The 22,059-nt window shown below is 37.9% G+C and overlaps 1 protein-coding gene across 1 annotated transcript in view; it reads left to right on the forward strand.

Annotated features, from left to right (window-relative positions):
• The first annotated feature begins 1,058 nt into the window (after positions 1-1,058).
• The window catches only part of DOCK2 (dedicator of cytokinesis 2), a 4,134,711-nt gene continuing 4,113,710 nt past the window's right edge, over positions 1,059-22,059 (forward strand). The window contains exon 1 of the mRNA XM_044069535.1: positions 1,059-1,185. Coding sequence (XP_043925470.1) covers positions 1,143-1,185 — 43 coding nt within the window. The 5' untranslated portion in view covers positions 1,059-1,142. The remainder of the gene's footprint in view (positions 1,186-22,059) is intronic.

Below are 22,059 nucleotides of genomic sequence, written 5' to 3' on the forward strand. Positions count from 1 at the left end.
TATTACATAAGAAAAGTTTCAAAATACTACAAAGCTGAAAAAAATGACAATTCATCAATCTCTCAGGAAACCAACTGCTGCATGCATTTAAGTTTCACTATTAACTCCCATTATTCCAACAAGTGAACATAACAGGATCACTCTACTCACTTGTCACCAACAACTTTCTTAAAACTACTTTACTTAGATTACTCATTCCATTTTCCATCAAAGACTTGAACAAATATGCACCTGCTGTAAGGAATTAACCTTCCTGCTGAAGTCTGAAACAGTCTAGCACATTTGGAAAAAGTAGTTCAAAACAATATATTTGAATATTCTGACCATAAATGTTTTGAATCTCTTTCCTTAATAGGCTTTCATCTATCTACCTTCACCTTCTTTTCCTCAACTTTTGCTTCCTTTTAAGTACTTTTACAACATTTTCTCATTAAGTATCACCACGCTATATATACACTTTATTGCATATGAATGTTTAGTTATGTAAATTCCCAGTTATATGTTGGCATTTGATAGTATGCATTGCAAATATTTGCTTTGTAAACAGTGGCAGAACTGCTTTATGCTTGAAGTCGGAGTCGTGGCCGAAAAGGTTCTTTTGACCACACTGTTTTTCCATTCCAGTTGAATAATAACAGACCAAGTAAATGATCAAAACTGCGCAAGCATCTTTAAAAGTGCATGGGACAGTGATGGAGCAATGTGTATACTGTTTTCCAGTGTATAATTGATGGGATGATTAAAAGGGGCCATCATTGTGAGGTAATGAGTACAAAATACAGATTTTCTGGCTATATTCATATGTAATATTTTCTGAAATAGTAGTTGTGGGGTTTGTGTGTAATGAGGATGCCTTCTCCCCCTGCACTAACTCACACGATCTGGAAATATTTGCTGAGACACTACTGTACACCGCGAGCACTAGTGCTGTCAGTGACTGTCACTCGCTTCCGAGGTGAAGTTGTAATCAAGCCATGTGAAATAACTAAAAGAGGAAGGAAGAAGCAGTGAGTCTTTACAGCTGTAACCGGGCAAAACTTCAGTCAGTGACTCGTTGCTGCAACGAGCCGAGCGGTCGGGCGGGCTGTCGTTTGAAGCAATCTGAAGGAAACTATCAGCAGCGCTCGGCCAGTGGGTGGAAAATGATTCCCAAGAGCTGTGGCATGGAGGGCAGGAATGGTGTTGGTAAGTATTCCGAAGTTTAATTAACAATATCTAATAGTTTGTTTCACCTGATTTATAACTTAATAAGCAGTCTGAGCTCGGCTCTCTCTGACAGGATGTGGGCAGGTGCACACCAACTAGTACATTTTTTGTGCCGAAGGCAGGATGCCGAGAAAAAACATCGATGCTGTTGACGTTAATATTATTATTTAGTGTTTCTTTATAAAAGTGCACTTTATATAAATAATCTGTGTTATATTTGTGGAAAGCAAGTACAACTGTGAACTTTAACGCATAGGTTAGCGCACCTGCTGCTCTAAAGGATTTAGGCGCCACTGTATATACACACACACACACACACACACACACACACATATGATTTGCTGGCCATGAGTGTGTTCACTTTACTTGAGATTAGACTCAGTTTTGTCGCATTTCGAGCCTTGATTAGTATTTGCTTTGGTGGTAATTATAGTTCCCTTCGTTAGTTGCCTTCATTTTATTTTTCATATTTTCACTTTTCTTTGTAGAATTATGTCAGATTTTCTGACTTGAATTATTCTAAACAGGTGGGCCAAAATCGTTCTTTATTGTAAACACTCAGTATTTATTATGCGTCATCTAGCCTTTACACTCCGACTTGCTTTTTTGCCAGTTTTACGTATTTTTTTATTCTAATATCTTATATTGTAATATTGCTGTTGTAAACAACTATTTTGTTTGAAAAAACTTTCATTTCAGCAAAAAAATGCACGTTATTATTGCCAGTGCATTTTATTGCTACCTTTTTGCCCAAGTTGCAATCTGTGAATTGTTACCTTTATGAGAGAGACAGTTGTGCTGCACTGAAAACAAAGTTTTAAAACCAAACGTTGGACGTTGGGCAGTCTTTTAATTGTTTTTATTTTATTTTCAGAAGTTACTTTTAATTCCCCTTTTCTTTAGCAGTACATTTTGTTAAAGGCCCAGTAGCAGAAGCGGCAACAGGATGTGTTGAAATAGTGCACTTCTTTGTGGTTTGTTGCACGCTGAACTAAGAATTCATGACATTGCAGTAAATATGGGTAGGTTTTTAAAACCCAGTGCTGTGACATGGTCACCCTTTCGGGTTACTTTTTTGCATGTTCCACAATAATGATATTGTAGCAGTTGCACAAAATCAGAGCAAACGTGTTATAAGACATTGTACAAAGTTTTGATTTCATCTAGTTACATTGTAAAGCTCATTATTACAACAGTGTCATCCTTTTACTTAGTAATGGTCCTGGAGATGTCTACTACCAGGTGTAGTACTGCACAGCTTCAGTTTTCAATTTTTGAGCATCCAAGTGCTAGGAAGTGGGGCCGTTGGACTTGCTCATAAATCTAGGCTCTGTTTGAATAACTGCTGAGCAGAGTTTTGAGAGAGTTTATTTCCATAGGTTCATAGATTAGTACTAAGCTAACTGCCCTTGCGAGCCATTTTAAGCCTAGCCAATTATCCCTTGTGAGACTCAGCCCCTGCATTTTGTGTTTGTATGGCAAACACCTTAACCATTAGGCCACCCTCCCAACCCCATCATTGTATATATGAATGGTTAAGGATCATTTGCCAGTTAGATTACATTTTATTGGGTTATCTTTTGCAGTTGAGATTAATGATTGAAAATGAGCATCAATGAAGGGTTAATCTTTAAGACTGGTATCACGAGTTCCAGCTTTGTAGGGAGTTTTGTTTCAAATGGATGCAGTGTAGTTGACAGAGGCCACTGTCATTGCAAATGCATTGAAGAAAAAACACTTGATACTGTAAGGAATGGCTGTAGTCAAGCGTTCATTATATTTCATGTTAGGCCAGATATACCCAATACATATCCTTTATTCAGACCATATTTACCATAGTAAGACAGTTACAAGATAAACAGGGGTCAGGCTTGGAATGTTTTACCATCTGGGAGTGTATGAGTGTATCCCGCCTTTGTAGGAGTACAGGCGGTGACTTTTTTGTTGCCAACTAGTTTATACATCTCTCACAAGCCTATAGGGTGGAAACTACCAGGGATTAATCTATGGCCATCTTGAGGGATCCTGCTTCATACTATCCTCATTTTACTTCCAAGTATATCCTTCTGCCTGTATGACTGTGACACAGGAGGCCATGTTGGAGAAGGTGAAAACCTTGGAAGAGTTAAGAAATTCTTGCTCAGGCCTTGGTGTGATAACCCTTTTGTGCCAGCAGGCTTTCTTCAGTCTAACATATTGCCATTTTTTGGGGGAAGGATCTTCCTGGGGGGTGGGGCATATTAGATATTGTAACCTCTATCATCCCTTCCTTTCTGTTTTGGTTGTAGGCTGGGCTAGTTTGGCTATGTATCGTTTCTATACCTTTTGACCTGTCTTTACTACAGAACTGTCTGTCCTTTGTGTTTTTATTAGTTTTGGGTATCACTACTTTCTGTACACAACATCTTTTATACACTTATTATCTGCTGTGTAAACTATCACCACCCTAGTCTGACAAATGCTGCTTAGTTTCAAGGTTTCTGCCTGCAGCTGTTAGTATGTCTTGCCTTTCCTGCCGATAATTTAAATACAGTTGCCAATAATCATGGAGAAGAAGGCAGCAGCCAAGCATTTACTGATTATTGCCAGTTAGATCATGTTTACCAATAAGTCTAATTTATTGTCGAGGCTAGATTGTCAGACCAAATAAGAGAATTTATAATGTGCAAAGGAGGCAAATTTGAAAGTAACTAGCATTAGTGGTTGACCTTTAGTTAAAATCTGAGCCTATTTACTACGTTTCTGTGCACCACAACTCTGAGTGCAACTTTAAAGCTAGCTACTTCTCTGATTTCTGTTTTGAGTTTGTCCCATGGAATGGAACCCATGAGGGACTAACATTTGGACTCCTGCTCTAGCCAAACTGAGACATCCAGACTATCTTAGCTTTGTATCCTTCCTATTATTTTAGTACTGCCTTCCCTCCCTAATGATTTGGCCTGTCATTGGTAGATGACATGCTCATAACTCTCCAAACTCATCAATGGGTCATTCCCTCTAAACTTCTCTTTAAGTTAGCCAGAAAATCATCTACACCCTTTTTTCCACAAAATAAACTCCATCACGACTTTGACACCTAAGCCCTTTTAACTTTATTAGGGGATGGGCTGGTGATCTCAGTTTTGGGGCTCTAAATCCTAATGTAGATGAGATTACTGATATTCACCAACCCTCTCAGCTTCCACCATATCTTCTCACATTTGTCCATATAAGCCTTTGTACTGTTTCTAACCGTAAAAGCCTTTCTTAAGGCATACTGCACTGAAGACACCATGTTTTGGAGAATTTTTTTGCCTCTACTGCCTACCCAACCAACAGACCCTCTGTAGGTCCTTCATCACCAGTCTCATCCTTATCATTAGCGCCATTTTTTCCCATTTTCTATATGGTGTCAGGGTGTCGCATCAACTGTTGCTGTCTCTCTCTCTCTCTCTGTTCAGTGTTACTCTCCTACCTTCGTCGACACACATGCCTGATTGTTGCAGATCTTCTCACACACAATCCATCCGCTCTTTGCTGGACACCATAATTTCCTCTTACCTTATTCTTGAATGTCCCAGATCTTCTTCATCAGATTGTCTTCAGCTTTTCAGCGTATGTGCCAGAACCACCATAATCTGTTCTCTTTGACCTTTTCTGCAATTGGAGCTACTTTGGCTTCTGTTTTTATGTCCTCATTTCTTCGTCTGTCCCACAGTGTGCATCCTACCATCAGTCTAAGGCACTTCATCTCCATCACCTGTGGCTTCCTCAATTCCTCTGCCTTTACTGCCCTGTTTTCTATGCCATACAGTAGTGCTGGTCTCACCACTATTTTGTACACCTTACTTTCCAGCTTCTTTGACATTCTTCTGTCATAGACTACACCTGACAGTCTGTGCCAGTTGGCTGCAACCCTTCTGATTCTAACTTTGACCTCCTCATTCACACCTCCCTTCTATTCATCCACCTTTCCCATATACTTGAAGCTATTGACCTGTTGAACTGTTTTTCCTTCTGTCTCATTTCTCAGCTTCTAATTTCCTCTCTGATACCATTACAACTGTCTAGTCTGTATTCAGTTTAATCCCACGTGTCTTCATTTTTGCATGCCATTCTCCTAACCTTTGCTGAAGTTCTTGGTTAGAGTCTATGTGCAATGCCACATCGTCTGCATACAGCAACTTTGTTGATCTGTCCCCCTCTGATGTGTTTGCTAATGTAGTCCATCATCAGTATGAGCAACAGTGGTCTCAGAACTGAACCCTGAAACACATCACCTCCCATTGGGATGCCCTTTGTGAGACTAAACACTGTTTGTACCTGAGTCACTGGGTCCTTCTACATAGCTTGCACTAATTTTACCAATGTTTCTGGGACTTCAAACCACTGCAGGACTGTACAAATCAGCTTTCTTGGGACATTGTCATATACTTTCTTAAACTCTAGGAATGTACAGTTGGACTTTTTCCTCATTTCTAGCTTCTTCTCAAGTATCTGTCTCACTGCAAACATTGGATCAGTTGTGCTGCATCCTGATCTGAATTCAAACTGCCCATCTTACTTTCTACTACTCGGCATATTCATTTATCAATCACTCTCTCAAGACCTTTCATGCAGCTGTTGGTCCATCAGCCTATTTATTTCCTTGATCCTGTGAGTGTGGACTGAGAGGGGTTGTTAACCAGGAAGCCTTCAGGGGTGGTTTGGAGTTTCTATTTTTTGGTCTTCTCCCTATCCCTATCCATGCATGCATGTAACCAATGAGGCACAAGGAAAGATAGTGCAATGAACAGTCTGTAAATTGCATCAATTCACTTCCACAGTGGTAGTTCCATTCCTGCTGCCTTGACCCTCCCCCACAGCATGAGTGGGTGAGTCTATCTGGTGTCCACCAGGGAAATTGCACTGCCTTTGGGTCTGTGAGTGAGTACCCCCCCCCCCCCAGTAAAGATAAACTTGCCTTGCCCTTTCACTACCCCCATCTTTCTCCTCCAGTTGTAGGCCTGCTAATCGAAACCCAGTTGTCTGGATATCAGTTAGGGTTCCATTTCTTTGTAACACACATCTGGACAATGGCACCATTTTATTGTGCTCCATAAAACTACCTTATTGTTTTACAGATTGGTAAAACTTTTATGGCAATATATTCTATATTGTATTATCCTTATTGAGATATACTATTTTGATTGTAGCATCTTCCCATACCTCTCAACAGTTTAGATTTTTTGCAGAATGTCCAGATTTTTGTCTCATATTTTTGGTCTGTTCCTCATAAAATTTGTGGCTTTCTGGCAATTCACTGAGGATTGAAGTCAGTAAATAATGATCCACATTTGAGTTTCAGACATTATCATGCAGAATATGCATGCTAACGCAAATCTTGTTCTGGCAATTTTCTACATTTATAAGAGCAGTATGTAAAATCTGTCCCTATTTTTGGCCTTTGTCTCCCTGTTATTTTAGGCTTTGTCCAGATTTATTGTGCTAAGAGGTTGTGAGCTGTAAGGTAAATCTCTACAAATCCTGGGTTAAGATATTTTGATGATCAGAATATTCTCACCCTCTTTCCCTGTAAATGAATTGCAGTCGATAAGTCATGTGTTTGGATTCTTCTTTGCCATTCTGAAAAGAAATAACATTTGCAGTTTCAACCATACTTATCAACTGTTCAGGTTTTCACAGAATATCCACATTTTTGGCTTGTATTTTTAGTGTGTTCCTCTTAAAAATTGTGGTTTTCTGGCAAATCACTAGGATGATCTGAAGACTGAAGTCAGTAAATGACACATTTGAGTTTCAGACTTCAGAAAATGTATGTTAAAACAAACCTTGCTACTACAGTAACTTTCTCGGTTTCTAAGTGCAATATTTAAATAATGTCCCTATTTTTGAGCCGTTTTCCTTCCATTTTTTGGGCTTTGTTCAGATTTCTTGCACTAAGTGGTTTACAGGTATGGTTTCAACTCTTGTCATTTATATGCATATGGCTTTATCTCCCTATGCTTTGATCCACTTTTTGTAGCTGTATTTTGCCACGTTGCCTTGTAATATTAGTCTTGGCTCTCTGGGGAACAATACCTGGGGTACATTATCTGATATTTTTCTTGAAACATAGAAATATTTTTATTACTAGTACCATCTTAAGAAGTTAAACTTGTAGTAAATGGTATTATCTTTCAGAAAGAGGCACAATTTAAAGGTTGATAACCAGGATTTTTGAAATTGTATATCTGTTTCCAGAATATGTGCCCTTTTTGACACGTACCCTTCCAGCAATGCATGTTTTTGAATGACCTGCCTTTCCAGTTTTGCATTACAAAATCCATTTAAAATACATAGCCATGAGGAATGACAAACCTGTTTTTCACATTCTAATGCATCTCATTACACACACAAATTATTTTAAAAAGTGTATTCTGTTATGCCTGAAGTTTTTGTTTACATTTTGTACATCTCATTGCACAAAATAAATTATTTTTTTTTAAAAGGTTACCGCAGTAGTGTAATTAGTATCCATGGCTATACCTTTAGTAGTAATCTTAAAGTTCTTCATTGCAGCAGTGTTTGCTGAAATTAAGGCTAAGCTTCATTTTGTGTTTAAAAGTAGCATGCATATCTTCCCTTCTTTGAGTTCCTTCTTTACCATTTCCCTTCTAAAGTAGGGACCAGCTTCATTTACACACACACAGTTTTACTGTGTGATTTTTTTTTTCAGACTGTAAAGGCTTTAACTCATATTTAAAATTACTAGCTTCAGCAGAGCACAGGAACTATTGCTTCATACCACTTTTGCTCCTGTCATGAATGCCTGATACAAATACATTTTTTTTTATTTTCCATGCAGTGTGCCTGGGCCCAGATGTTCTGCATTTCACTCAGGCAGCCTTACTCTCTTTAATTATTTGAAGTCTAGGCCAAAGCAAGTGTTTCACTGTCTGTGTTGCCTGCCATTTTGTTTAATCCCTAGGTGAGAAGTTGGGGAATAAGTAGTGGCAATTGCCAAGATATGGAGCTGAGAAGGGGCATTGGCATTGCCTTGGGTTTATTCAGCAACTGTGAATAATAGCATGTGAAATATATGCAGGGTTGAAAACACCAGGTCAGGTTCTTATGTCACTGCTGGCTGAACCATTTTACAGGAGCATGGTCTGTGATGTGCTCGCCATTTTGCCTAAGGAGGAACTAATGTAGAAATTCCAAGACCTATTTGATGGATAAAGTGAGGTTTATACTGAGATACAAGGCAGATTATTTCTCATCTTGGTTATTTATGACAACATAGCCTCCGGAGCAACGTCTGATGCATCAGTGCTGATAGTAAGCTCCTGTTTAAAGCTGGTTGCCTTAAGGAAGACAACACAACAGCAGTCTCCCCAGTCCATTTCATGTTAATATAGTCTGTCAGACTGTCAGCCAGGGTGATAAAATGTAGGTTCTTTTGGAGAATCCACTGACATTAGGCTTAGCACTCGTATACTGTTACATATATACTTGGCCAAAATAAACTATCTAGTAGTATTTTTTTTTTGTCTTTTCAATCCCAACACATGGTTGTATGCTAGTTTCAACATTAGGTTCCTGTATAACTTGAGTACCAAAAGCTGATTCAACAATGTCTTGCCTTTTTTGAGATAGTCTCCACATCAAGTTATTGATGGTTATAATATAAGCTGAATTACTACCTGGCGACTGGCATCTTCAGTGAATATTCTATTAAGATTCTCAAAATGTAGGATTGTGAGACAGAAGTCGGGTTGCTTTGTCTGAATGTCTGTTAGTGCAGTCTCTCTATCTTCCCATTGATATACATCAGTTTTACTGGTTTCACGTCTCCTTTAGGGCAACACTGCTAAAGATAACAGTTATCCCGCAGTTAATGACACTGACTGTAAAAATTTCCCCCTTTCCTGTACAAAACTTATTTTGGAGAGCCAACCTCCTTCCTTAGAGACATGGCTGTAATATATTGGATAGCTGAATTTCTCACAGAGACACCAGCCATCAAAACTGCATGCAGAAAAATGAAACTCTTTAAAGCCATGCCAAATATTGACTTGATGCAATTAAAAGTCTATGTATGCTTCACACTGACAAAGCAGACCTCATTGGATAAGTCTTTCCCATAATTCTAAAATAAAAACTTCACTTTACTTTAGAGACTAGCTCAATCCATGGGGAACAATAGGACACAACTAGATAGTAGGATAAAGGGGAATGTTAGTGAGTGAAGTAGACGTGTCAACAAATTGTGTTTTTAGCTAAAATGGTGGCTGCCTAAAATAATGGCAAATGTAAGACTCAGAAAAGGAAACTGATGATGAAAGTGCAACAGAAGCATGTTGAGGAACCATGACTAAGAAATTCCAGGTGTAGAATAACACGTGTTGTACTTTTAAGAAGCATTTCTAAGACCCGAACGTGCAGTATAAATAGCAGGCACGTGCTGTCTTCAGTGCCATTTTGTGAGTACAGCCAGAGTGGGAACATCTATGCATGAGACAACTAGTTTGTATATATGTTTGTGTTTGTATATAATAAAGCTGCTTGAACAGAATCCACAATGTTAGTCTACTTCATGCTGATTAGAGGAATGACAACAGGTGTATAGGAATCTAAACATTATGGGTGGTTCTAGATCCTTTCGGTATTCACCAGTAACTGTGACTTGCAATGCCATCATACCATAATGCTAACAGTAAACTTTGATTTTAGTTTCCAGAATTTTGCCCCATGTTTAAATATGTCACTGTTCACTTTTATGAAAGTGTATGCCAACCTGACCATCATGTTGAGCTAATGCTCCTTATGCAGTAGCAGTGTCAAGGTAATGATTTTAAGTCTCATTTTTGGGTATGTTATTGATTTTGCCAAAAATATTTGTTTCTGTTTCAATAAATAGGCAATTTGTCAAGAAAACAGGAATGAGCAGCAGAATTGATATATATTTTGCTCCTAGCGCTTCTTCTTTCAGGAATTATGGAAATCATAAGTAACCAGGGGTAATAGCTCAAAACCACACTGGTGGAATCCTTACCTTAACAGGGTATATAAAAGAAAAAAGTCATGGACAAAATCAAGAAGGTCATCTCTCGTAGAGACAAGAGTTCTCGAGTTCAGTTAGAGAAGAAGCTAAAAGGTGTAGTAAAGTTAAACAAGGCCAATTATGAGGTCAGGATAATCTCCCAGGCTAAGGACAATCACAAAGCTTTCTTCAGCTATGTCAGGAGTCTTAAAGGAAGCAGTCAGCAGTGTACAGAATTGGTAGTAAATAGCACAACCTTCACTGACCAGACTGACATAGCCAGTCTACTGGCTGATAAATTTAGGTGTAACTTTCCTCCCCATTCCCCCCACTACCCCTTGTGAAATATTTTCTAGCACCTCTCCAACTATCAACAGGGAACAGGTCCCTAGACATCTATGCTAAAGCTAAAAACAGTGCCTCAATGGGCCCTACCAGTATCCCCATTTGCCTCCTAAATAGCCTTAAACATGACCTAGTTGGATCACTTGATGTGCTCTTCAACTAAATTGTCAAAGCAGGTTACTTGCCAGGTGAATGGAGGGCCGCAAAAGTCATCCCTCTTCACAAGGGTAGAACATTAGCTGACATAGGAAGTTACAAGCCCCATCAGTCTGGCAAGACTAATATGGAAACCCATGGAACATATTATTATGGAAATGATCAGCAAGGACATTGGCAACCTACAGACACTAGATCCATCTCAGTTTGGCTTTAAGAGAAGGTCTACCATACTCGACCTAGACTTCTATGAGATGGTCACCAAGACTATGGATGAAGGAAAAAAGTGCATTCTGCCTACTTGGACCTGACCAAGCCATTCGATACAGTACCCCATTCTGGTATTGTTGACAGACTATCTGAACTAGGCATAGATCCCTGCATAATTCACTGGATTACTGGCTGGTTCACAGATAGGACCTAAGAAGTCGGTATCTTTGAGATCACCTCCACCAGGAAGACCAGTCACTTTCGGAGTACCCCTGGGTTCTAGGTTTGGTCTGCTTATGTTTGGTGTCTACTTCTCGGAAACCAAGGCTAAACTTGAAGACCTCTGGCTTACCAAATATGCAGTGACTGTAAATTGGGAACCATCATAGATTACCTCATGACACTGGCATCCTACAAGAGGGCCTGTGACAAACAAATGAGTGGTGCCAAAGCCACGGTTTAAAAGTCAGTGCAAAGATATGCATTATAGTCCCCTTTGGAAAATCATCCTGTCAAGCTAACTACCCCATTGATAAAACACCCGTAGGAGTTGAGCCAGTAGTTGTGGATCTGGGAACATACGTAGACAGTAATCTGGCCTTTGACCAACTTGTAGCTAAGATAGTAAGAGATTCATTCTGTGTTGCCCAACTCATAAGCAAGGGTATGGCATCCATGTCTAAGGAAGTTATAGTACTACCGTACTCAGCCCTTATCAGACCCATCAACAAATACAGTACCTTCTGTAGCATGTACCTAACCAGGCAGTTAGCAACAGTTGGAATTCCTGCAAAGGTTCCTCATCAGGAGAATCCAGACAGGGTATGAATGCCCTACTCTGCACAGATTGCCTTAAGGTTCTCTCTATACTCAGTATCCTATAGGTTACTGAGAGTTGGTCTTTACCTGGCATATAAAGCATCTTTAGATCCAACTGTGATGGATTTATTGCATAATCACAAAACAAACATCATCAGAAACATTAGATCCAAGGACCCGAACTTTGCCTGCAGCAGTAGAACATGCTGGTGAGACTGATATGTGCCTCAAAAGGGTCCCCACCCTATGGAATAAGCTCTCCATCCACATGATACAAAATGAATCCCTGACACTATAAAAAGTAACCATGATCATTGGATGGAAAGTCACAAATTCACCCAGGGTCTGGCCCCCATGTCTCTGTTAGAAGTTGACAGTAAATGAATAAATCCAAAGCTAAAATACCCCCCAGATAATCCTTAGTTACCTCCTAACATTGTACCACCATATAGGTGTCCAAGACACTTGAGGAGGAAAATGGATTGGGTTGCACAGCTGGGCTTATAAACACTCTGGTGGTCATTAGCCTAGTATAAGCCTATGAACTTATAAAATGTTGGCACTATTTGTTAAGAAAGTGGATGAAAAAGAGAAATATATTTGCATAGATTTTTTAATAATAAATCAGAAGTCTGTAGCATCAGTAAATGTCATAGCTCAGACTGCTATCCCCCATTTTTTATTATACTTTTATGAAGAAGCAAATTCTTAGGTTAAATTCCTTTGGGTTCTCTATGAATATTGGGGACAGAGAATATGTATGCTGTTTCAGTGCAGTCAGTCCTTCAACTATTGTATCTTCAATTAAAAACATACCCATTTTTCTCCCTAGCAGTATGGATTCAGTATGACTGCAAATCTTAGCTAACTGCTCCTTCATTGTTAACTATCTGATATTTAGAGAAGGTAATTAACAATTTTCATCAAATACAATACACATAACTTCTGTAAAACCTTTGTTTATTTCAATATTTTAACCTACAGTGACAATGGTGTGGTAACACAAACTGTGTAGCTTAGAAGAAAAGAACCAAGCCAAGTAAAATATTAGCCTGATGCAATTAAAACCCATGACTTTGATTCCTTGGATTAGGCTGCTTGATACTTGATATCCATTCTGTTTTACCTCACTGACTTCTCTTTGCAGGTGGGTTTTTTTTGCATGCAATCTTTTTAACCCAGAATCCTATGTATGTCTAAATTTGCCATAATTATGCACAGCAGGTCAGTTTCCATGGAACAGGACTTGCTCAGTAGGAAGGATAATAGGCAGAATAAATAGATCAAATGGACCGTATGTGGATGTGAAATATGATTCTGTTTAAAGGTGGACTTCCCCATCAGAATTGTAAGCATTAAGCTGCAGAAAGAAACCCCACAAAAATGGGCCAGACTCAAGTGTAAGCCTGCTGTGATTCCTAATGACTTGTTCTTAGTGTAATTGACTTACTTTGGTGTAATACTTATCTGTCAACAGGATTACATGGGAGTCAGATTCCCAAAGACCTGTTTCAGTGTAAGTGACTTGGTCCGGAGTAAGCTACTTACACTGAGAGCAAGTCTTTTGGAATCGGGCCCAATGTTTTTCAAAATATGTCAATGAACCATGACCAGTCTAGTGTTTGAGTCTGTAACAGGCAGATAGGGATGTAAACATATCTAATGGTTTTAGCCTTTTTTGTAAACATTATTAAATTATCACTTATGACATAGGCAAACTTACATTTATATAAAAGTAATCCATATAAAAGTAACCAAACCATAGTAAGTTCACATTTGCAAACATTGTACATCACATTAATGGTTTCAGTCTTGATCCCTAGGTACCAGCAACTACTGCCTGTAAAGTAGTCAAGTTACAATACTCAAATTAGTAGGATGGACTCTGAAGTATCCAGAAGTTTGTTCTGTTAAATGTCTCCACTCCCTTTTTATCAAAATTCGTGATGCTAACTCATCTTCATGTTGAGGGTTGATGCCTTTTATTAAGTGGAAGGATAAAAATTGAGAGAAATTTTGACCTTCACAGGTACATTTTTGATTTTCCTGTATTTTATTTATTTATTTATTTTTTGCTGTTTCTCTGTGTGAATATGCATTTGTGAGTTAAACAGTAATAATCAGAGAAGCAGAAACCAATTGGTCATAGCTATCAAACTTTTACTTCAACAGTTATGGAGCATCCATAAATAACCACAAAAGGTCAACACCACGGACACTTTTCAACATAATTTTAATACAGGAAGCTAATAGAATATATACGTATCAATCCACAATTTCTTATTTGTTTACTTAAAAGTATTTTGATGCTATTCCCAAGCACTTTTCATCAACAATGTTTACAGAGTGATAGGGACTCATCACTAAGATATCATTAAATTTGTGCAGCAGGTTTAAAAATGTAAGTTACATGACTGTCTCTAGTCAAAAAATTAAGTTTTAAAGCTAGGAGGCAAAATTACATTAATCTCCACTCAAAAAGATAGGTGCTAAATGCAGGTGAAATACCCATGCCAGAATTATAAAAGGCCATCCAAAGTTGTGGTGTCTCATGGACCTCCTAAAGGACTGCATTTCAAATACCCTCATCAGACAAGGTAGCTGATTTTAAAGGACTGAAGCCTGATATATAAAATAAATTTTTCATGATGTCTTTAGCTGGCCATTTGAAACTGCTAGCAACATTTCACCTGTTGATGATACGTAGTAAGGATTAGAATTATAGCAAAGGTGGGGCAAGAGTGGTATCTGCCCTGGCCGCAGCAGTTAGGAGGCAAAATAAACACTTTAGTGTAGGTGTTAATTGGTTTAGTGTAGGTGTTAATTGGTTCCTGATCTCTCTTTTAATTTCTGCAACTGTTTTGGGTTTCTAATACCATGACGGGAATGGACCCCATTACTAAGTCAAAGTATGATTAAAGTTCATGAAATTAGTATTGTTTCAGTCTTTGTCAGCCAGTAGTGCTCTTCACAGCACCCACAATCCACCCAGTAATGACTCCTTCTGCAGTTCATATGGAGTTACATGTATTGGTAACATATCTAACTACAATTGTAAATTATTTTTTTTATAAGACCCGTTGCTCCTACTACTATGGGAACTGTCTGGGTATCTTTCTTCCATATTGCTCTCGTTTCTGCCTGCAGATCCTGATATTTTATGACTTTGTGTCTTTTTGTATGCAAGACACTGTAGTCACTGGGTGTGGCAATTTCAATGATCAATGTTACTCTTGTCTTCTTTTCTTGGACCACTATATCTCGTTTTCTAGCATCTATCTTTTGAACTGTTGGTAATGGATGATTCCATGTGATTTAGACTTTATTTTCTATGATGCTTTGTGGCTCATGTTTCCAGTATTTTTCGGCCACTTCATTACCATAATGTTTGCACAATCCCCAGTGCAACAGTCTCGCCACATTATTATGGCTTTCAGTGTACAGTCCTTCTGCCATTAGTATGTTGCAACCAGCAATGAGGTATGCAACTGTTTCCAATTTGGTTTTACAAAACCTACATTTGTCTGTTTCTCCCAATTGTTCAGTGGACTTTATAAATCAACATGTATGCAGCCCACTGTCTTGGGCAGCCAATATTAAGCTTTCATCTCTTGGTTTGAATTCACCTCTTCTTAGCCATTCCTGTGTTCATTCCTGATCAACATGAGGTTCTTCCAGAAGTTTTCTATGCTTGCAACTATATTTATACTTTTTCCGTATTTCTTGCCTTCTCATCTGATCCTTCACCTTATATTCTTTCTTTTGTTTTTTGGTACATTCAGTTGCTACCTGATTTTTATCTACTTCTGGTTTGATTTTGATTCCTGCTTGATGCCGATAAGCTGCTAGATTGAGCAGAGAACTCATCTTAGATTTATTCTCCTCATGTTTCAAACCTTTGCCTACGTTTGAGTCTTGTGAAGTCATCAAGATATGTGTGGAGTCCCATGATTGCAGATCTATACATATTAGTTTCAAGGAGGCCCAACCCTCCTTCGGAATGGGGAATATATAATCTTGGTATGCACTGATTTTTATAAATCATTTGGTGAGCATGAGGCATCCTTCTTGTTTTAATACCTAATCTGTCCAACACGTTTTGGGGCTAGTCAATCACTCCAAAGCTGTAAGTCAGGACAGGAAGAGCAAATTGGTTTATAGCCTGGATTTTGTTCCTAGATGTCATTGCTGTTTTCAGGATTAATTTAAGTCTCCTGAAGTATTCCTTACTAAGTTTTATTTGCATTTGTTCATGTTTTTTTGTTGATCCTTCATCTATTCCCAAGTATTTGTACATTCCTTTTTACTCAAGTTCTTTTATATCACATTCTTGTTCCAGACTGATGTTTTCCTGGTGTTGCGGTTTTCCTGCTTTAGAGGTTGTTTTTGCACATTTATCAAGACCAAATGACATTCTTATATCATTTGAAAGTTTTGACAAGTTGCAGTTGTACTTTCAGTTCCTCATCTGATGAGCTATACAGTTTTAAATCATCAACAAAGAGAAGGTGAGAAGTCTTTACACTTTGTTGTTTTCTAGGAGCCAGATTATAGCCATGGCCTAAGCTGTTGAGTAAACAGTTTAATGGATTTAGGGCAAGGTAGAATAGTAACAGTGACAGAGAGTCACCCTGGAATTTCCCCCTTTGAAATTTTATCCCTGGGATAATAATGTGTTTTATCATGGCTTAATTGCAAAGTGGTCTGCCACTGTTTCATGGTCACTGTAATGTAACCAATCAGTGTGTGTGGAGTGTATCTTATACATTTTTAAGCACTCTTATCCATGAATGAAGGATGCTATCAAATGCTTTTTTTGTAGTCAATCCATGCCATACTTAGATTCTTCCCCTTTTTACAGTTCTCCACTTCTTCCTGATCTCTCTATTAAGCTGTTGTGCTGTAGCAGTAAATCATTTAAGCAGCTGTGTTTGTTATTACCCCTACTTAAAGGACATTTCTGTGATGCTTGTGATTCTATAAACAGTCGCAGTAAGAGGATTGCCTTAGTTTTTTTTTCAAACCACCCTGCAACAGTTTGGGGCTTCTTCTGAAACTGTAGCACGGAGCTTTGGTAAACAGTAACAAAGAACTTCTTACTACTGTTCATAAGCTCTTCATAAGATATAGTCAGCAGTAGATCCTTTTTTTTTTCCTTCTTGCCTTTGCAGTATTTTTTTTTTTGTCAGCTTGACCGAGGACTGTTTTTTTTTTTATTCTCAATTCTAGCCTGGAAGGTGTTAAAAATGGGCATTGCCCAGGGTGCCAAACAAGCCAGTGCCAGTAGGAGTTTAAGGTGTCATCACCTCTTTGAAATGAGCAAGCACCAAGATATTTAGGACACGGGAGGTGAGTCTAAGGATCTTAAACATACACCTATTCACATCTGGCACAAAGCAAAAGTATGACACATCTGAGCTGTGCCAATGAATAGCCTTGTCACAGAATTCTGAATCTGCTGGAGCTGGACCAGCTCATCATCCAGAAACCTGAGATGTGGAGCATTGCAGTAGTTCTTAGAGATAAAATGTCCGTACCTCTACTGTGGTACATATTTCAGTGACTGTTAAGTTTCACTTTTTATCCTAAATTCACCACTTTAATGTGGGACACAGTAAACTTATGCTCAGAATTATAGGTGCCATGTTCCTGAAAATTAGAAAAAGATGAAAATTATGATATAATGTATTGCCACTGTTCCTACATTGTAAGTAGGACACTGTGTAGATGTATAAAAGTGAACCTAAATGTGCTATATCCATTTCATTTTTATTCCTATATGACAGTCTACTTTGCATGGCTGGATTCTTCTTAAAACTCTGTACTGGATGTGGTGGTCATTGTAATGCGGTTGACATCTGCAATGTTTTTGAAGAGAATTACATTCTAGGTGGTTAATTTATTGTACAACTCACTGAGTGAAGATTCTACTTAATATTTCTTTTCTTTCTTACACATTCTTACTGGTTTTATTCCTTCAAAGAAGAAGCAGCAATAAGGTGTTAGAAAATGAAAACTTCAAGTTCTCTTACATGCAGGATTTTTTTATATTCTAATGGGCTGATATTCTACTGTAGCAAGTTTGAAATACTGCATTTTAATGTAGAGAAAAGTATTATTCTGAGGTCTCCGGCGTACACAAATTTAGTGCAATTTGCATAATTTTGCTACAACACAGTATTGCCTACTATTGATTCTCTGCCTTTTCAATGTAAGAGAATACTTTCATTGACAAAATGCTTGTTTTGGTTTCTTTTTACTTTTACTGCTCATTTCAATGGAATAAGTAATTGTGTAGTCTGTTGGATAGGGTTTTATGACTGGGCAGTCATGTGGGCAACTTTGTACTTTAGTACTGAGGTAAGTAAGTCTTGCTCTTTTTTTAAAAATGTTTTTAATTTATTGGTTACATTTTAGTTTGTTTTTGGTTAGCATTATGTTAGCTTTATTTGCCTTATACTTATTGCATGCCTGGTTAGGCTCCAGCTCAGATGTGACTCTGAATTGTATTAAATGGGTAATTAGACATTGAAATGAAAACAAATGGTTTAGCTTTCTGTTTTTGGGAAGTTTGATTTAATTTACAATGCATTTTTTATTCGGGTCTGTTTTGGTGATGCCATTGTATGATTCTGGTTGTGGATCTGATTTGATAATTTTTTATTTCTATAATTAAATTTTTTTGCTCTAAATAGATTTAATTTGTATGTGTATTTTGTGCAGAATGTGTTTTTGTGGGCATTATATGTGGCAGAGTGGTGGTGATAAGATGTCATGTACACTGGCTCATTTAAATCTTTACCACAGCAGTTTATTAAAATTCATTGTTACAGTAAATATGTGGAATATGTAGGAGTAGTATTTTTAACCGTTTTCTTGTCTTTTGGGGTTCTGTAGAATATGCATTATTATGTGTACCAATCCCACTTTTTAATTGTTTATTGCTGAGAACAATGTATTATTCCATAGTAGGTATACTTCATTAAAAAATTGCTTCATTCCTTTTTGTTAACTCGTCCATACTTTATACCCTCTCTTTGCTGGTGTAGATTCCAACTTTTCCAAGATCCTCAGCAGCATAAAGTTGGTAACAGGAATTAATGAATGAGGAAATGAATGTTAACTGTACTTGATTAGTGCCTGTTTCTCAAGAAGACCTGGGAAGTAAATAGCTGTATCTCTATAAACAATTACAACAACATGACACCATTACAAAAATTTGTAAAGCACCTTTGAGAAGTGAGAAACTGTTTACAAGTCCTCATCTAGTTATTGATGACATACACAGATTAGCGATTATGAGGCTACAACAGCAGAAATCAACATTGTAGGCATTTTGTTTTGAGTGGCATTGTGACTGACATGCAGCATGTCATTTAACAGGCTAAGCATGTATCTATTTACATTTGTTACAGTCATAAAAGCAAGGATAACATCTTGCATTAAGCAACTTTTTACACAACTTTTATTATTTGGAGAATAGAGGTCAACAAGCACTGAGGAAAATATCATTTCTGCGAAAGTAACACTTTAGTAGCTAGACTTAGAGACGCAAGGGTGGGAGGTACTTGTATAGCCTGGATTAGAAAACTGGTGGGTAACGGGTGTACATTTATGTGTCATATATCTTTACAAAAACCAATAATAGCAGAAACAGATGATCCGGACCACCAGGGTGAAAAAAACAGTAGTTTAATAAAATGCACTAGGTTAGCACTTTCAGGTTTAAAAAAACTTTCTTCAGACATCATACAAAAGTTATGAACACCTTTTAAAATACATAACAGCCAATCAAAGACTCATTAAAAAGCCCTCCTCTTTTTTAAAAAAGGCTTAATAGAAATGACACCATTCAGGCCAGGTGGTCTGTCAGTACCCAGATTGATTATTCATCTAGTTTCACTGCATTCTGTTATATTTCTCAAGTCACCTCCCCCCCCGGTTGGATGAATAACCTGCAAAACCATAAAAGAAAATACATCCCCAGGGTACTGCTTTACATGTTGATACAGAGCATTATGTATATTGGCTGCAATTATAGCTGACTTATGTTGTAACACCATGTCTTTCAATCTACAGTTCGATTTACCGACATAAAATGAAGAACATTGCATACAGTCAGCCAGGTATACAATATTACTAGTCAAACAGTCAGCATATTGTTTCAGTGAATAGCTCTTTTCAGACATTGGATGGATAAATGTGTTATGTCTAATGTACTGGCAAGCTTTGCAATGTCTACAGGGAAATGTCCCTTGTCATCCCATGACAGGTTTCCTAACCCCCTGTTGGTCTGTACGCAAATCCTTTAAATTCTTACTACGTTTAAAACAAAATGTGGGTTCCTGAGTTATTAATGCCCTCACTCTTTCATCTGATAACAATATTTTCCAATTTTGAGGAATAATGTCACATATACCTCCCACATTATTACTATAATTCTATCAGTCTCCCTGTCTTGCCCCTGTACATTCCCAAAAAAACAGGGTTTTGCTTTGTTCAACCTACCTTCTTTACTTTTATTAAATGCCCACTGTATTATGTTCTGATTATATCCCTTTGCTTTTAAGTTCACCGTCAATTCTGCAGACTTCTCTCTATATGTCTCATCACTGGTACATAACCTAGATGTTCGAAAAAAATTGTTCCTGAGCAATATTGTTAAATGTATATCTGGGGTGCATACTATCATAGGCTAGGAGAGTATTTCTCCAGCATTCCTTCCCATATAAAAGACTCAATCCATTTCTCTGTGGAGGGCTTTTTACTGAGTCTTTGATTGGCTGTTATGTATTTTAAAAGGTGTTCATAACTTTTGTATGATGTCTGAAGAAGAGTTTTTTAAACCTGAAAGTGCTGACCTACTGCATTTTATTAAACTACTGTTTTTTTATGAGCCTGGTGGTCTGGATCATCTGTTTTTGCTGTTGGAATTTGCTGTGAAGCTGGACCTTAAGTGCAAAGTCTGCAATTGTGTTTTTAAGAACCAATAATAAGTATTCTTTCTGTTTTTTTTTAATGAAATTAATAGTAAGAAAATTTTAAATATTGCTGGGTATGTTGTTTTGGAGTCTTCCTAATACATAACAGTGCCAGTAGTTTTTGTTGTAAGGTCCGCTGTCTGTCTTGCCTTATAATAAAGGTATTTGATGGCTGTAGTCTGTCTAAAAATGGCTTAACTAATCATAGGACCAATCAGATGGTGAGAAGGATAACTCGCAGATGCTCATGTGCTAAGCTTATTCACCGGGACTGAAACTATTGTCTTATCTTTGGCCACCGTACAGCATGCTAAGCAGTTCAGAAAAGGGTGTATCATGACAATGTGGCTGCAGGTCTAGCATCCCTGTGATGATTACCTTTTGATAGCATTGTAACTTGCGGTAGTAATTTGAAAAATACTGTTATGCAGAAAACAAGAAGTAGGGTCATGTTGGCTAAAACGAGCCTGGTATCTAGTGTAAGGAAGCCTTTATAATAGTCACAAGTTATTTACTTTGTTGTGACATTTCATATGCTGAAAAAAGTTGGGTTTCAGGTTCTAGGTGAATCCCTGGGATTTTAAAGTGAATAATATTTTAGAGCAACATCTAACTCTCAGGAGAGGTTCTGCTTCAAGCTCTTTTGCCAGCAAAGATGATCTGTTTGATCTTATTTTATTTATTACTGGTCTGTTAGCTGAATGCCAGCATTCAGAATTAGTGTAGCATGTATGACATCTGATTGGATTATGCAAATGAAGGCTTACAGAAAAGGACAGCTGTGTTTAAGTATGGCATTATTTCATCCGTCCATCCACAACCCATTTTTGCACATGAGTTTGGATTGTTACTTCAGCACTGACAATCATTTAGAGCCAATCAATGTTCTCACAGTCAGGTGGCTAGCACTGCCACAGTTCTTTTATACCAAACATTCACATGCACACTCACACCTTTGGCTACTTTAGTGTGTCCAGTCCACCTACTGCATTTGTTTGGAATGTGAGAGGAAGACAGTGCACTTGGAGAAAACCTACGCAAATAAAGGGAGGACATGCAGACTTTACACAAAAGGCACCCCGGCAGAGAATTGAACTGGAGAACCTCTTGCTGTTGCACATTTTATTCTTAGAAAGGTAAAATAGCAGAAAACCTGGGATAGATCCCTGAGGCACAACTCTGCTCAGATATGAGACACTTGAGATTTTTCTGAAAATCAGTTCCAGCCACAAGAGGTGTCATGAAGTTTTAAAAATAGGGAACATTTTAATTTTTGTAATGTATGTAAGACTTGTAAACTTAGTGACAGAATAAAGGAACATTGCAGAGATACTAGAA

This window comes from Protopterus annectens, chromosome 4.part0 (assembly GCF_019279795.1).
Source record: "Protopterus annectens isolate FY-2018-M chromosome 4.part0, PAN1.0, whole genome shotgun sequence".
Classification (NCBI taxonomy): Eukaryota; Metazoa; Chordata; order Ceratodontiformes; family Protopteridae; genus Protopterus; species Protopterus annectens.